At 33.3% G+C, this 15,855-nt stretch overlaps 1 protein-coding gene across 13 annotated transcripts in view; it reads left to right on the top strand.

The window, feature by feature from the left end:
• The window catches only part of NBEA (neurobeachin), a 629,692-nt gene that overhangs the window by 111,386 nt on the left and 502,451 nt on the right, over positions 1-15,855 (top strand). For 12 of the 13 annotated variants that reach the window (XM_039873014.1, XM_039873019.1, XM_039873011.1 and 9 more), the window contains exon 11: positions 15,029-15,137. In XM_039873014.1, coding sequence (XP_039728948.1) covers positions 15,029-15,137 — 109 coding nt within the window. Of the gene's footprint in view, positions 1-12,740; positions 12,847-15,028; positions 15,138-15,855 lie in introns of all 13 variants that reach the window. The other variant, XM_039873021.1, reaches the window with a different exon arrangement.

The raw sequence follows: 15,855 nt of genomic DNA, 5'->3' as shown, positions 1-15,855 counted from the left end.
TGTAGTTTGCATGTCACATCCTCTGTATTGTTATTTTATTCATGGAATAGCATTCATTTCTTTCTTTTAACTTTTCTATGCCTTTACATTCCTTTTAAAATAAGGAAGGTAAATTGCTTTATTTATTTTGACTTTATGATATCATACAGTCTAAAACTAAAGTTAATATTATTTGCTTTTACAAAGAATATTGTCATATGCCAGAAAATTTATGGTTTATTTTTAAAAGCTCAGATTATTTCTAATGGATGGTGTAGTACTCAGAATCTCTGAAGCGTTTAGGTTCATGTCCCTTTGTCTCTCCTGGATGTGATGACCATTCTGTGCAGTGAGTGGAATCTTAAGAAAGGAAGTAATAGAGCATCATCAGAAAGTTCTACTAGTTAATTTGGTATTATAATTTTGTTGGCTTTTATTTTAATTTGTTTTTAGGTCCATGGCTTATTACTTAGGCTGACAACTCTCAGAGCTTTTCCGCTAGCTGCCTTCTATTTTAGGCTCATATACCCAAACCATGTGAAAAGTATCTCAACCTCAGCATGCCCCAAATACAAACTTACAACCTCCTTCTCTGCAGTTTCTATTGTTTTTAACATCCTTTTTATTTTTAAATTTTAAAATTATTTTTATTTTTATTAAAAACTTGATTTTTTAGAGCAGTCTTATGTTTACAGTAAAAATTAATAGAGATTTTCCCATATACTCTCTCTATACATACATAACCTCCTTAGCAGTGTCACTCACCAGAACCATGATTTTTTTTTTTTTTATACCAAGATTGAACGTAAATTGATTCATCATAATAACTCAAAGTCCATAGTTTATCTTAGAGTTCACTCTTGGTGTTGTGCATTCTGTGGATTTGGACAAATTCTAATGACATGTACTGATCATTACAATATTATAAAAAATATTTTACTATCCTTGCCATTTGTGCTCTGCTTTTTCACCCCAGTCCCCAAAACCACTGATCTTTTTATTGTGTCCATATCTTTGCCTTTTCCAGAATGCCAAATAGTTGAAATCATACAGTATGAAGCCTTTTCAGATTGTCTTCATTCACTTAATAATGTGCAATTAAGATTCCTTTATATCTTTTTGTGGCTTGATAGCTCATTTCTTTTTAGCACTGAATGGATCCCTTGATTGGATGTGCCACAGTTTATCCATTCACCTACTGAAGGGCATCTTGGTTGCTTCCGGGTTTTGGCAATTATGGATAAAGCTTCTATAAACACTGTGTGGATATAAGTGTTCCGCTCCTGGGGACAGATACCAAGGAGCATGAGTGCTGATCATATGGTAAAAGATGTTTAGTTTTGTAAGAAAGCTCCAAGCTGTCCTCCAAAGTAACATAACTGTACTATTTGCATTCTCGCCAGCAATGACTGGGAGTTCCTGTTGTTCAGCTCCCCGCCAGCATTTGGTTGTCAGTGTTCTGGAATTTGGTCATTCTCCTAGGTGTATAGAGGTATCTCATTTTAATCTGTATTTCATTGATGACAAAAGATGTGGAATATTTTTTCCATATACTTATTTGTCATCTGTATGTGTTTTTTGGCGAGGTATTCGTTAAGGTCTTTAGTGCATTTTTTAATCAGGTTGGTTATTTTCTTACTGTTAACTTTTAAGAGTTCTTCGTATATTTTGGATAACAGTTCTTTATCAGATGTATTTTTTGCATATATTTTCTTCCAGTCTGTGGCTTGTCTTTTAATCCTCTTGGTATTGTCTTTTAATTTTAATGAAGTTTAGCTTATCAATTATTCTATGTATTGTGTCTTTGACGTTGTACGTATTGTGTCTTTGATGTTGTACCTAAAGTTACTGCCATATTCAGAGTCATCTAGGCTTACTCTTATGTTATCTTCTAGGAGTTTTTAGTTTTGCATTTTATATTTACATCTGTGATCCATTTTGAGTAAATTTGTGTGAAAGGGTATTAGGTCTTTTTCTAGATTCACTTTTTTAATGTGATTGTCCAGTCGTTCCAGCACCCTTTGTTGAAGAGACTATCTTTGCTCCATTATATTACCTTTGCTTATTAGTCAAAGTTCATTTGTCTATATTTATGGGGGTCTATTTCTGTGTTCTCTGTTCTGTTTCATTGACCGTCTGTTCTCTCACCAGTACTACACCGTCTTCATTGCTATACCTTTATAGTAGTTCTTGATGTTGGTAGCATCAGTCTTCCAACTTTGTTCACCTTCAGTATTGTGTTGGCTATTCTGGGGTTTTTGCCTCTCCATATAAACTTTGGAATCAGTTTGCCCGTAAAATAACTTACTGGGATTTTTGTTGTTACTGCAGCAAATATATAGAGTAAAGTTGGGAAGAATTGACATCTTGACAATATTTAGTCCTACTACCCAGAACATGGAATATCTGTTCATCTTTGATTTTATTATCGAGAATTTTGTAGTTTTCCTCATATAGATCTTGCATATATTTTGTTAGATTTATAGCTAAGTATTTCATTTTTTGGGTGTTTATGTAATTGATATTGTGTTTTTAATTTCAATTTCACTTGTTCATTGTTTATAGGAAAGCAATGGAGGTTTTTATATTAGCCTTGTATCTTGCAAACTTGTTATAAATGGTTTATTAGTTACAAGAGGTTTTTTGTTGATTTTTTTCAAATTTTCTACATTGACCGTTATGCCATCTATGATCAAAGACAGTTTTATGTCTTCCTTTCCACTCTATATGTTTTGTTCTCTTTTCCTGTCGATTTGGCAGGGACTTCCAGTACAGTGTTGAAAAGGAGTTGTGAAAGGGAACATTTTTGCCTTGTATTTGATTATTGTGGAAAAGCTTGGAGTTTTTCATCAAGTATGTTAGTTGTAGAGAAAATTTCTCTCTATTCTTAGTTTACTGAGAGTTTTTGCCATGGATGGTTGCTGAATTGTGTCATGCTTTTTCTGTATCTTTTGATATGAGCACATGATTTTTTTTTAGCCTATCGATGTGATGAATTAAATTAATTGATTTTTGAATCTTGAACCAGCCTTGTGTACCTTGGATAAATCCCCTTTGGTCGTGGTATATAATTCTGTTTATACTTTCTTGGATTCAGTTTGCTAATATTTTGTTGAGGATTTTAGCATATATGTTCATGGGGGATATTAGTCTACAGTTTACTTATAACGTCTTTGGTTTTGGTAGTAGGATGATACTGGCTTTATAGACTGAGTTAGGAAATAGTCTCTGTGCTTCTGTCCTCTTAAAGATGATTATAGAGAGTTGCCATAATTTCTTCTTTAAGTGTTTGGTAGAATTCACCAGTGAGCCTATCTTGGCCTGGTGCTTTCTGTTTTGCAAAATTGTTAATTATTGGTTCAATTTCTTTCATAGATATAGGTCTATTCAGAATGCCTATTCTTGTGTGAGTTTTAGCAGACTGTGTCTTTGAAAGAGTTAGCCCTTTCATCTAGGTTGTCAAATCTATAGACATAGAATTTTTCATAGTATTTCTTTATTATCCTTTTAATTTCCATGAGATCTGAAGTTATAGTTCTTCTTTCATTTTTAATATTAGTATTTTGTTTTCCACTCTCCATTTTTCTTAGCCTGATGAGAGGCTTATCAATTTTATTGATCTTTTCAAAGAACCAGCTTTCGGTTCCGTTGATTTTATCTATTGATTTACTCTTTTCAGTTGCTTTGATTTGTACTTTAATTCTTATTCTTTTGTTCTGTTTACTTTGGATTGAGTTTACTTTTCTTTTTCTCATTTCCTAAAGTGGAAACTTAGATTATTGGTTTTAGGCCTTTCTTTTATATGTGCAGTTTAGAGGTCTGAGCACCTGATTCCAATGTATGGAGGGGTAGTTTTCTCCCTGTGCCACCAAGCATTTCTTTGTGACACCAGCTTGTTGTCCTTCAGTTTAACTCAATTCTGACACTATCTGCCTGGAGATAGCATCAGGTCTCACAGGTTAAGGGCTCATTCGCACAAGACTTTCTCTGTCTCACTCACACACACACTTCGGATGCCAGTTGCAAGCCCAGTTATCAGCTGTGCTTCTGACTGTCGATTGAGGGTTACAGCAATGCTCTCTTTAGACTTTACATGTCAGTAGCAAGTTCAGGTTGTTACCTGTACTTTTGACTGACTGGCTGTAAATCAGAGGTTTCCACACCCCAGTCTTGGGTTTGGTTAATTTTCTAGAGAAGCTCAGAGAGAGCTCAGAGAAACATTTTATTTACTGGATTACTGGTTTATTATTTAAAAAATATGATAAATGATACAGAAGAATATCTCGATGGAAAAGATGCACAGAGCAAGGTGTGGAGAAAGGGTGTAGAGCTTCCATGCCCTCTCTAGGTGTGCCCCTCTCCCAGCACCTCCACATGTGGTGTCTCTAAACCCTGTCCTTCTGGATTTTATATGGAGGCTTCGTTACATATAGGCATGATTGATTAAATTATTTCCTATTGGTGACTGAACTCAATTTTCAAATACTTTCCCCTCCGTGGAGGTGGGGGGTGGGATGTGGGACCGAAATTTGTAACCCATTAATCAGGTGGTATGCTCCACCAGCAGCTAGCTCCCATTCTTCGATGAATTCCAAAAGTCATCTCATTGACATAACAAATGACACCTTTATCATTATAATCACTTAGAAAATTTCAAGGATTTTAGGTGCTCTGTGCCAGAAATGGGGATGGAGACCAAATACGTATTTATTATAAATCACAGTATCTTTTTGCAGTGTTCGATGTTATGAATTTCCATGTTACGTTTTCATTTTCATTCCATTCAAAATCTTTTTAATATCTCTCGAGACTTTTTTCTTGATCCATGTGTTTTTTTTTAGAAGTATGCTGTTTAATTTCCATGTATTATGGGATTTCTAGTTATCTTTCTGTTATTGACTTCTAGTTCGTTCCATTGTCATCCGACAGTAGATATCATATGCTTTCTGTTTTTTAAAATTGTAAGACATGGTTCATGACCCAGAATGCTGTCTGTCTTAGTGAATGTTCCATGTGAGCCTGAGAGGAATGTGTATTTTGCCACTGTTGGGTAGATATAAATGTCAGTTATCTCCAGTGGTTTGTTGGTGGTTGTCGAGGTCACCTGTGTCCTGATTTGTCTCCTGTGTGTGTTCACTTCTGACAGAAGGGTGTGGAAGTCTCCAGCTGTCATCGTAGGTTCATCTCTTTCTCCTTGCAGTTATAGCAGTTTTTGCCTCATGCAGTTTGATACTCTATTAGGCAAGTGCACCTTAACTGTTACATCTTTTTGGAAATTGATCACTTTATCATTATCATTATGTAATGCCCTTCTTAATGTCTGGTAACTCTCCTTGATTTGGAGACTGCTCTATCTGAAAATAATATAGGTTCTATCTGAAAATAATATAGGTACTCTTAATCTTTTTAGTGTTATCATGGTATACTCTTCTCCATCCATTTACTTTTAATCCATATGTATCTTTATATTTAATATAAAGTGGGTTTCTTGTAAACAAGGTATAGGTTAGTTGTGGTTTTTGGTCCACTGATGGTTTGTCTTTTAGTAGGTGTATTTAGACAATGTCATTCAAATTAATTATTGATAATGTTGGACTGATATTTACCATATTTGTTACTGTTTTCTATTTTTTTGCCTCGCTTTTTGTTCCTAATTTTATATTCTGATCTTTTTCTGGTGGTTGTGATTTTAATTGAGCACTTTATATAATTCAGTTTTCTCTCCTTTTTAACATATCAGTTATGCTTAATTTTAAAACTTTTTTTAGTGGTTGCCATAGAGTTTCTAACTAATTCAAGTCTACCATCAGATATCATTCTACCACTTTATGAGTAGTATGAGTACTTTATAATAATAAAACAATCTTAATTCCTTTATCTTGTTCTTGATATCATTGCTGTCATTCATTTCACTTATATATAAGCATAAAAAGCATGAGTGTCTGTGTGTGTATATACACATATGGAAGCATACATAATGAAATAGTGTTGTTATTATTTTGAATGAACTTATCTATTAGATCATTTAAGTTAAAAAAAATTTTTTTTTTTACCTTTGCTATATCTTCTTCAGTACTCAACTTTTCTTTACATAGATCCCACCCAGTTTCTCAACTGTATTATTTTCCTTCTGTATAAAGAATTTCGGTTAACATTTTTTGTAAGTTCTACTGGCAACAAATTTCATCAATTTTTGTTTGTCTGAGAGTCTTTATTTCTCCTTTACTTTTGAAGGATAATTTTGCAGGTTTCGAGGTACAGATTTTGAGGTCGGTGGGGTTTTTATTTTTCCCCCTCAATGCTTTAAAATTTTTCACTCCATTCTCTTGCTTGCATGGTTTCTGAGGAGAAGTTGGGCATTATCTTACTTCTCGTTTAGGTAAGGTGTTTTTCCTTCTGGCTGCGTTCAGGAATTGTTCATCTTTGATTTTCTGTAATTTTAAAATGATATGCTTAGGTGTTTTTTGTTGTTGTTTCTTGTTTAGGTATTTATTCTACTTGGTATTCTCTGAACTTCTTAGATCCGTGGTTCAGTTTTTGACGTTAACTTTTGGGGGAATTTGCAGTCATTATTGTTCAGATATTTCTTAAGTTACTTTCTTTTCCTCCTGGTAGTCCCATTATGTATATGGCAACTTCCCACAGTCCTTGGTGTTCTTTTATTCAGTTTTTGTTCTCTTTGGTTTTGGGTTTTTGAAGATTTTATTAGTAAATTCTATGGCTTAGAGATTCTTTCCTCAGCCCGTTCAGTCTACTAATAAGCCTGTCAAAGACATTCTTCATTTCTGTTGCGGTGCTTTTTATTGCTAACATTTCTTTTTGGTTCTTTTTAGGATTTCCATCTCCGCTTACATTGCTTATTTGTTCTTTTATGCTGTCTGTTTTATCCATTAGGGACCTTAGCATATTAATCATATTTGTTTTAAATTCTCAGCCTGATAATTCTAACATCTCAGTCATGTCTGGGTCTTATTCTTGATTTGTCCTTTTAAACTGTGATTTTTTGCCTGTTAGTATGCCTTGTAATTTTTTCTGGATAGTCAGACATGATGTACCTGGTAAAAGGAACTGCAGTAAGTAGGCCTTTAGAAACATGGTGAGGTGTGGGCGGCGAGGAAGCACTCTATCGTCCTGTGATTAGATCTTAGTCTTTTAGTGATTTTGTGCGTGTGGACTGTGAACCTCAGAAGTGTCTTTCAGTTTTTCAACCCCTTTAGGTAAGAGAGGATGACTAGAGCTGGCTGTTGTTGGGTATTTTCCTTTCCTGGGTCTGTTAGGCTCTGATAATACCTTAGCAGGTTGGGCTTCTTTAACTAGGTTCTCCTGAGGGCAGACCTTGTTAAGAACAGAGTATTCTAGTGTGGCAGTCCCCAACCTTTAGAGACTGGTGCTCCTTTAAGAATCTAATGCCTGATGATCTGAGGTGGAGCTGAGGCTGTGATGTTAGCACTGGGGAGCAGTTGCAAATGCAGATGACACTTTGCTGGCTCCCCCGCTGCTCATCTCCTGCTGTCTGGCCCGGTTCCTAACAGGCCACAGACTGGTACCAGTCCGCAGCCCGAGGGTTAGGGACTCCTGCTCTAGTGTGCTTCACAGGGGTTCCTTTCCCTTCCTCCTGTTGGAAGCCCAAGAAGATTTTTCTCTCATATTGACTGTGGAAACTGGAGATACATCTCAAAGTAAATACGGGGGTTTCTCCACATTTGTTTTTGATTTTTCAGCTTTTTACTTGAGAGGACGGAGTATTGCCTTCCAGTCTCCTTACATTCAGAACCAGAAACCTCTCTGTTGCTTTTTAAAATCTCTCTCACAGCTGGTTTACCTTTGATACAGGCAGAGTTATAGAAGTGCATAGCAAATTGAGGCTATGGAAGCCGGAAGCCCTAGCATTTTGACAACAGAACTGAAAAGATGAGACCCAGAACTGAAAAATTACCAGGGCAATCACTGAAAGGGAAGAATGTATGAAAGAACTTTATAAAATTATGTATGAACTCAACCCTGAGTTGTAGATCTGATCCAAATCAGAGGTTCTAGCCATTGTAATAAGGCAAGACAAAGAAACAAGTCATACATTTTGGGGAGGAAAAAATAGAACTACCCCTTTTCACAGATGACATGATTGTCTACATAAGAATTCTTAAGGAATTAACACATGAAATTCTAGCACTAGTAAGCAAGCTTAGAAGTTTGCAAAACACAAGGTTCTCACATAAAAGTAAATATTTCTCTGTATTAACAATGTGTATTAGGAAACCAAATTTAAAATACCTTTAACATACTTTCAAAAATTTAAATATCTTAAATGTAAGTGTCCAAAACATGTATAGAGTCTATGTGCTGAGATCTAAAAATTGCTGGTGAAAGAAATCAAAGTCCAAAATAAATGAGGTATATGGTATACATATATAGGAAGATTCAGTATAGTAAAGGCATCATTAAATTGATCTATAAATTTAACATAATACCAATTAAAATCCTTGCTGGGTTGGTTTGTTGATGTAGACAAAATGATTTTAAAATATATATGGAAATTCAAACTAGGATAGCTAAAATGATTTTGAAAAATAATAAAGTTGGAGGAATCATACTTATTTGGCTGTAAGACTCACTATAAAGCTACAATAATGAAGACAGTGTGGTATTAGCAAAGAGATAGACATATGTATTAGGGGAACATAATAGAACTCAGAAATAGCCCCACATACAAATAGTCCCACATATAGATAGTCCCACATGAACAGTTGGTTTTTGGCAGAGGTGCAAAAGCAGTCTAAGGGAGGAAGGATAGTTGTATGCCCAAAAATGAGCCTTGACCTAAACCTAACACCTTATAAAAAGTTAATGCAAGGATTAATTCTACGTGTAAAATATAAACGTATAGAACTTTTAGAAGACAACATAGGAGAAAATCTTTGTAATCTAGGCTAGGCAAAGCTGTTTTAGACATGACACCAAATACATGATGCATAAAAGAAAAAAATTGGTAAATTTGACTTTGACTTTATCAAAGTTAAAAGCTTTTACTCTGCAAAAGATGCAATGAAAAGATGTGCTACACACTGGAGGAGGATGATAGAAAATCACTTATCTGACAAAAGATCGAGATCAAGAGTTTGTGAAAAAAAAAACCCTCAAACATCAATAGTAAGAAAACATAAAATTTAATTTTAAAAAATGGGCAAAAAGCTTGAATAGGCACTTCACCAAAGAGATATAAGGATGCCAGAATAGCACATGAAAAGATCTTCAACATCATTAACCAATAGGGAAATATGTATTAAAACCTATATGAGATAACAACTACATGCCTAGTATAGTGGCCAAAATGAAAAATACTCATAGTGCCAAGCATTGGTAAGAATGAGGAGCAACTGGGACACGTAACTGGTGGGATTGCCGACTGGCACTGCCCCTCTGGCAGTTTGGCAGTTTATTTTAAATTTAAACATATACTTACGATATTATTTAGTTTTTCTACTTTTGGAGTTGTGTCTATGAGAAATGAATAAAAAACCTTTATGTGAACATTTACAGTAGTCCTATTCATAATTGCTGTTGAGTATATATAACTCAAATGTATACAAACTGTTGTAATCCATTCATACAATGGAATACTATTCAGCAATTAAAAGGAATACACTCTTGATGCATGCATCTACTTGGATGAATCTCAAAGGCAGTATGTTGAGGTCAGGAAGCACATACTCAGAAGATTGCATACTATGCGATTCCGTTTATATGACGTTCATGAAAAGGCAAAGCTGTAGTGATGGATAAGAGAGAAGTAGTTACCCTGGGTTACGGGTGTTGGGAGAGGACGACTGAAGGTGTAAAGGAATGGGATAAATGAGTCGGCGTCGTGAAACGTGTGTATCTTGATTGTGGTGAGGTTGTGTAAATCTGCATATCTAATGTTCTCAGAATTGTGTACACACACACACACACACACACACACACAAAGAAGTCAGTTGTACTGCATAGATCATTTAAAAACTAAAGTTAATTATAAAGAGATTAGAAAATTCCTGGGCATATATAAAGCCTAAGTATCACAATAATTATTTTGGCTTTCTGTGTAACTAGCTGTATGTCATTTATGTGGTAATTTCAGCACTTCTGGGGTACGTTTTGGATGCTGCTGCTTCTGGTAAATAAGCTGGGGCCTGGTTCAGAGTGGAGCCAGCCAGTCAAGCAGTGGCTGTTCGGCACCCCAGCCGTGGCGCGTTTGGATCTGAAAGGCACTGGAGTCCCTCTCATTTGTCACTGATTCTCCTCTGAAGTTGCGAATTTCTTAGGTGTTAGGAAGTTACATCAGACTTCCAAAGTATTCATGTGCCCCTGGGTTATACTTGGTTACTGTAATGGTGCTGCCACTTGTAAAAATTCCAGGAACTTTTCATAAAGGGATTAGGGCATTGAGTGCATTGTAAGTGGTTGTTTTGTCGGTTGTTTTGTCGGTTGTAAATTGCAAACTGTTAGGCTTTCAGAGTTATTGCTTTTACAGTGGAGCCTCTTTAGTAAATATTGGCTATAGAGAATTATGGAGCTCATCAAAAGACTTTTGTTTTCTGACGATGTAAATACTAGTAGATACTACATACTAACATATAACTATGTCATAAGAGGTTGATAATTAATTCATTTACATGTACAAAGTTTTTAATTTTATTTCCTTCATAAGATAGATTGTGACATATTTCAATCATACTTTTATGAACGTTGATTTTTTTGCCTATATTTTGTCAGAAATAAAATAGGCTGATGAAACATAAAATCAACATTTCTTACCAAAGAGAGGCAAAATTGTGGACTAGCTTGACTAACTTTTAGAGGAGCCTTTAAAGAATACTCTTAAATAGCCATGATGGTGGTCGCAGTTCAGTTAATAAGGCTGCCTGTATCCTTATCAGGCTGAAAGAAAATGTAGAAATTACCGAGGCGAGGTTTCATGGCTAAGGGCAGGCATAGCGACTTCATGTGCTACCCAGTATATTCCATCTGTCCTTACATTTTACTGTGCTGCATTTCACTGTTTTCCTTATTTGACTCTACAGATAAATGTATTTGACTTATTTTGGCATATATCTATCTCCACTTGGTGTCTGAACTGATGAATGTGACAGTTTGCGTATCAGGATTCATTGTAGATGTAGACAGGTAGGCAGTGGTCTTTTGAGATAGCATCTTCAGGAATTATCTAAAAGTGACTGCTAAATGTACTTGGAGTTAGAAACCTTTGGGTTAGAACCTTCTAATTTTTAACTGTGAAGGAATTTAACTCTACTAACTTACTGTGAGATTTTTTGTGTGTCCCTTAAAATTAACTGTATTGAGTGTGAAATTATCTTGGGTATGGACTTGAGCTGATTTCTTTTACAGTTTTATTCCTGCTATGATCACTCTCATCTGAGAAGAGTATTGTAGTGTAAGAAATAGTATAAAAACTATGATATTAAATATTTGATATAATTTAAACATCTTTTGCAAGATTTCAGTGTATTTCAGTACCAAATTAGGCTACCTGAGAGATGAAACTTCATGAAAAAAATCAAAAGATTTTACCCTCTGACTGGTATCTTAAATCTTAACTGGAACTTAATCTACTTCTGAATTTATTGTGACAATTACTTTGCCTGTAGTGTTTCCTAAGAGATTAAAATCATTCTTTTGTAAGGGGGAGGAGGAGGTGTTAAATCTCAGGGGGAATCTTTAATTTTAACATTATTAATTGCATTCTTCTTAATATATTTAAACACACTGTTTAGTTGAGGTACTTTGCTTGTTTCAGTACAAAGCAAATGGAAAAGCCAGTTTCTGTCTTCTAAGAACTGCTTTTGAATGAAACTGAGGTTATATATTCAATATTAATCATTTCAGTTATAAATTAGATCTATCTTTATGATATAGTTTATCTTTAAATAATAAAATACCTCAAATAATAAAAATTTTGGGATCGCATTACATGAGTTATCTGCATTAGTTACTTTTAAAAAATAAATAATGTAAAATAATGGACAAATTAAAATGGATAAAGTAATATTAAAATCAAGTAAAAAAAATCTGTTTATATAAATTTTAATGGAACTAAATATAATATGTATTTTTCATTAGAAACAATTTAGTCATGTTTATACATTGTTACTAAATATTCTCAGGTATTTGTGGGCCAAGACTGTTAATGGTTTTCTTTAATGATATGGACTAGAAATCTCTGGAAATTTTAATAAATATACCAAGTCATGAAAGGTATTATACTATTTCTTTAATTTTTCCTAAGGCCTAGCCCTTTATGAGACTTGAAATAAGTTTTATTTCCTAATTCAATTTAAGCTTATTAAGAATTGGAAGATGGTAATTATTTTTAAGAAATAACTCTATAGATTATTAGTGTCATTTTCCTTAAAAGGATGCAGAATTAAAAACCCGTAATTGTTTCTGAAGTAGAATTGCTACTTACAGAACATATGTTACAATGTCTCCTGAAAAGTTTAGCAATTTTACTTTATGAGATAAAAATCAGAAAACTTTTTTGTCTATCAAATAAAATATTCCTGTGAACATTGCTTCTAGGTATTGCTATACTTTTCAAGAGAATATTCTACGTTATATACTAGTTTTGGCCGACACAGGTACTTGCTTTTGATTTATCCTATATATTTAGAGCCTCTGCAGATGAACTGATGTGTCTAGACAGGAAGTGGTATGTAGGAGATATAGGAATGGGCTGAAGTATCCTTTATATTTGCCTTTGTATCTAGGGGAGTTGGAAATAGGCAAGAATGGAGAGAAATTTTGTATGGCAGTACACAGAATTTTGCAAGTTTATTGTGAGCCCTGCAGCAATCCGATGCATTTTAGTTACTGGTAAGTTTGTTAAATTATGTTTGCAAATGTACCTCTTCGAAGATGGCCATCTATTTACTATTACGTCCGCCATGTCAAATAAATTTATTTTAAAGACTTTTTGAAAAGACGTGGTATTGCTATTGCATTGGGTTTTAGGTGTAAATTTAAAATACCTCTTTGTTAGTGAATGCATTTGACTTTTCAATTGTCGTCATAGTTAAAATTGAAGTGAAATTAATGTTATATGGATAGCATAGTCATATGTTAAGATTTTGGAATAATAAAATTAACATTTCTGATTTTGTAATGGAGCTCCACTGTGTTTAGAAGTCTGAGTTAATTTATTAGATGTTTGAGAGAGAGTTGTCCTTCTGACATAAAAGAATAAGAAAATCCATGGCATCCTTGTAATTTTATATGGTTCTACGCAGGAGTGTGATTTTATCATAAGAAATACTTTTTGCATTTTTTCATGGACCACAGGGACCATAGTGACACATTTCTAGTCTTTGTTTTTGGCATTGCTGATGTTTAGGAATCCTAGTGATCTTGCTTCCTAAATCACTCATTCATGTGTGGGTAAGAATTCCATGAACAGATCAGGAAATTGTGTAATCTCTATGCAGCAATGGTCTTCATTCTTTTCAAACATTTAGGCAGAAATATTATGAATAATAGTACTTAAGTAGTTATTTGTAAGTGGCTTTGACTAGTGATATAATTCATTTAAAATGGACTAGATTCCATTTAATAACTATTCTTCTTTACAGAAACATTTAAAAAATCCCAAGGAATTCCTTGGTAGTTGCGTTTTTCTTGTAAATGTTTACCTTTGACTTTAGGACATAGTTAAAGAATATCATTGATTTGTAATACTAGTTTACTTGTTTTTGTGGTTTAAAGATATGGGGCCAGATAATGTAATTGAATTTTATTTTCCTGTAATGAAGTACTTTGTTTCCAGATACACTATATATTTTTTTAGCTGAAATTTAATCCATTAAACTATTGATTTTTATAATAATGATAATTTTGCTGTTAATTATTTTTAATAGACTATTTCTGATTTGAACAAGAGTAGCCACATTATCAGAAAACTGTGTTTTAATTTCTATTGAAACTAGAAGAGCTGGAATGACTTCAGAGGATGAAATAAGTTTACATTCCTTTTGGACCTTAATAATTTTCAAGTTTTCTACATTACCAGATTTTCTTAATTTCTTGTAAGAATGAGTACTTGTGCATTTAAAATATATTGAGAAGCGTGTGTTTTTACCCATTCTTGTGAATATAATAAATAAGCAATTTAGGGTACCTTGTAAAGCACTTTAAAAGGGTATTATTTTAATTGCTAATAAAGTCTGGCTTATAGTCATTTATTGTTATAAACTACGGTAAGCATGTAATTAGGAATGCTATCACGTATCATCACTGCTGTAAAGTGTTCTGTGTAACTTTGTGAAGTAATACATTATTAAAGCTTAATTCAATGCAGTCATTTATTTTTCTTTTGTTTCTTCATTCAACAGACTTATCAAGTGCTTTATGTTTGTCTGGCGCATCTTTGCACGCTTTTAAGTGTTGTGTATACATTGTGTAATTAACTGTCACTTTAATTTTAGTATTACATAAATCATTTATTTTATCTACGCTCATGAACTTTTCATGAGGGCATATGTGGACATAACTAACATGTTGCATATTTCTCTGGATATTAAAAAAATATGTTGTTTTCGAAAAATAGGTCTAAATGAAATATTTGAAATATAGGCATGTTCTTCCAAAGCAATCTTGTGTACACATTTAAAATTCTCTAAAAGATAGCATATTCTTCAGAAGAATATTATGACAAAGTCTTTATTATGGAGAAGTGACGTATTTGTAGGTGTACTTCTTAGATTTCCTTGAAGCTGAGAATATAGATGTAAATTGATAAAGTTGATGTTTTGCCTTGGAATATAAAAAACTTACATGATTATGTCAATTTATGATATTTAAACAGATAAAACTAGTTTTCTCATGCTTGTGATAAAATATATTGTTATTGTTGCATAATATAAGGTATGGTTGTCATTGTTAGCAAAATATAGAGATTAGATTTGGATATGCTTCTCTTTTGACATAAAATACTGAAATGGAACACTGTTTATAATCAAAATTTGATGATAACATAATGAAATTATCTGTACTTTACATGCAGTGCTACTCTTTTGGCTTTCCTGGTTGAACTACTTAAAAGTTCAGTAGCCATGCAAGAACAGATGCTGGGTGGAAAAGGCTTTTTAGTCATTGGCTACTTACTTGAAAAGGTAAGTGATTTATAATGAAGGTTTTACTGTGTAGCCTTCAATATGGACAACTGGCGGTCAATAATTATATTTTTTCTATAGTTTCTCTTTCCATTGATTGTGCAGAGGCTGTTTTGGGCTAATTTACAAACATTTTTATATTTGTTTAGATGTAAGTGTAGACATTGAACTAAATTGAGTTTAGAATTCTATAAAATTAAGAAATTTTGAGTGAAAATAGAAACTAAAGAAAAATTCTTTCATCTGTAAGTATTTTCTCTTAAATATTTTTGTAGTTTCTTTGCTGTTTTCACTTAAACTAAGTTTCTAAAAGATTTTATTTTTTTACTTTAAATAGATTTACTTTTTTGTTTTTGCTCTATTTTTCCATTATAAGGTAAAAAATCTTTACTTTGTAGTGACAGAAACATTATTTTGTGCTTTATTCCTGCTTTTCGTATATTCGAATACTTAAAGAAGCTTTTCTTTAATTAATATGTAGAATAAACAATAAAAATTAGATGGATTTAATTTTTCCCATTTTGTATCATTTGTCTTATTTTTTAATGACCTTCTTTGCTTTAGTCACACCTGTACTATTATTTAATGAGTGCTGAATTTCTGATTATGGTCGCAAAAGAGTTTGGTCATACGATGTGATTTTCTTTAAAAATTAAAGTGAAATGTCATAAATAAAAGTTTTCTTTTTTTCTAAAGAAACATCTATGACCCCCATTAG

The sequence above is a fragment of the Pteropus medius genome, unplaced genomic scaffold, assembly GCF_902729225.1.
Source record: "Pteropus medius unplaced genomic scaffold, Ma_sr-lr_union100, whole genome shotgun sequence".
In the NCBI taxonomy this organism is placed as follows: domain Eukaryota; kingdom Metazoa; phylum Chordata; class Mammalia; order Chiroptera; family Pteropodidae; genus Pteropus; species Pteropus medius.
This window is presented reverse-complemented; position numbering and strand designations above follow the sequence as displayed.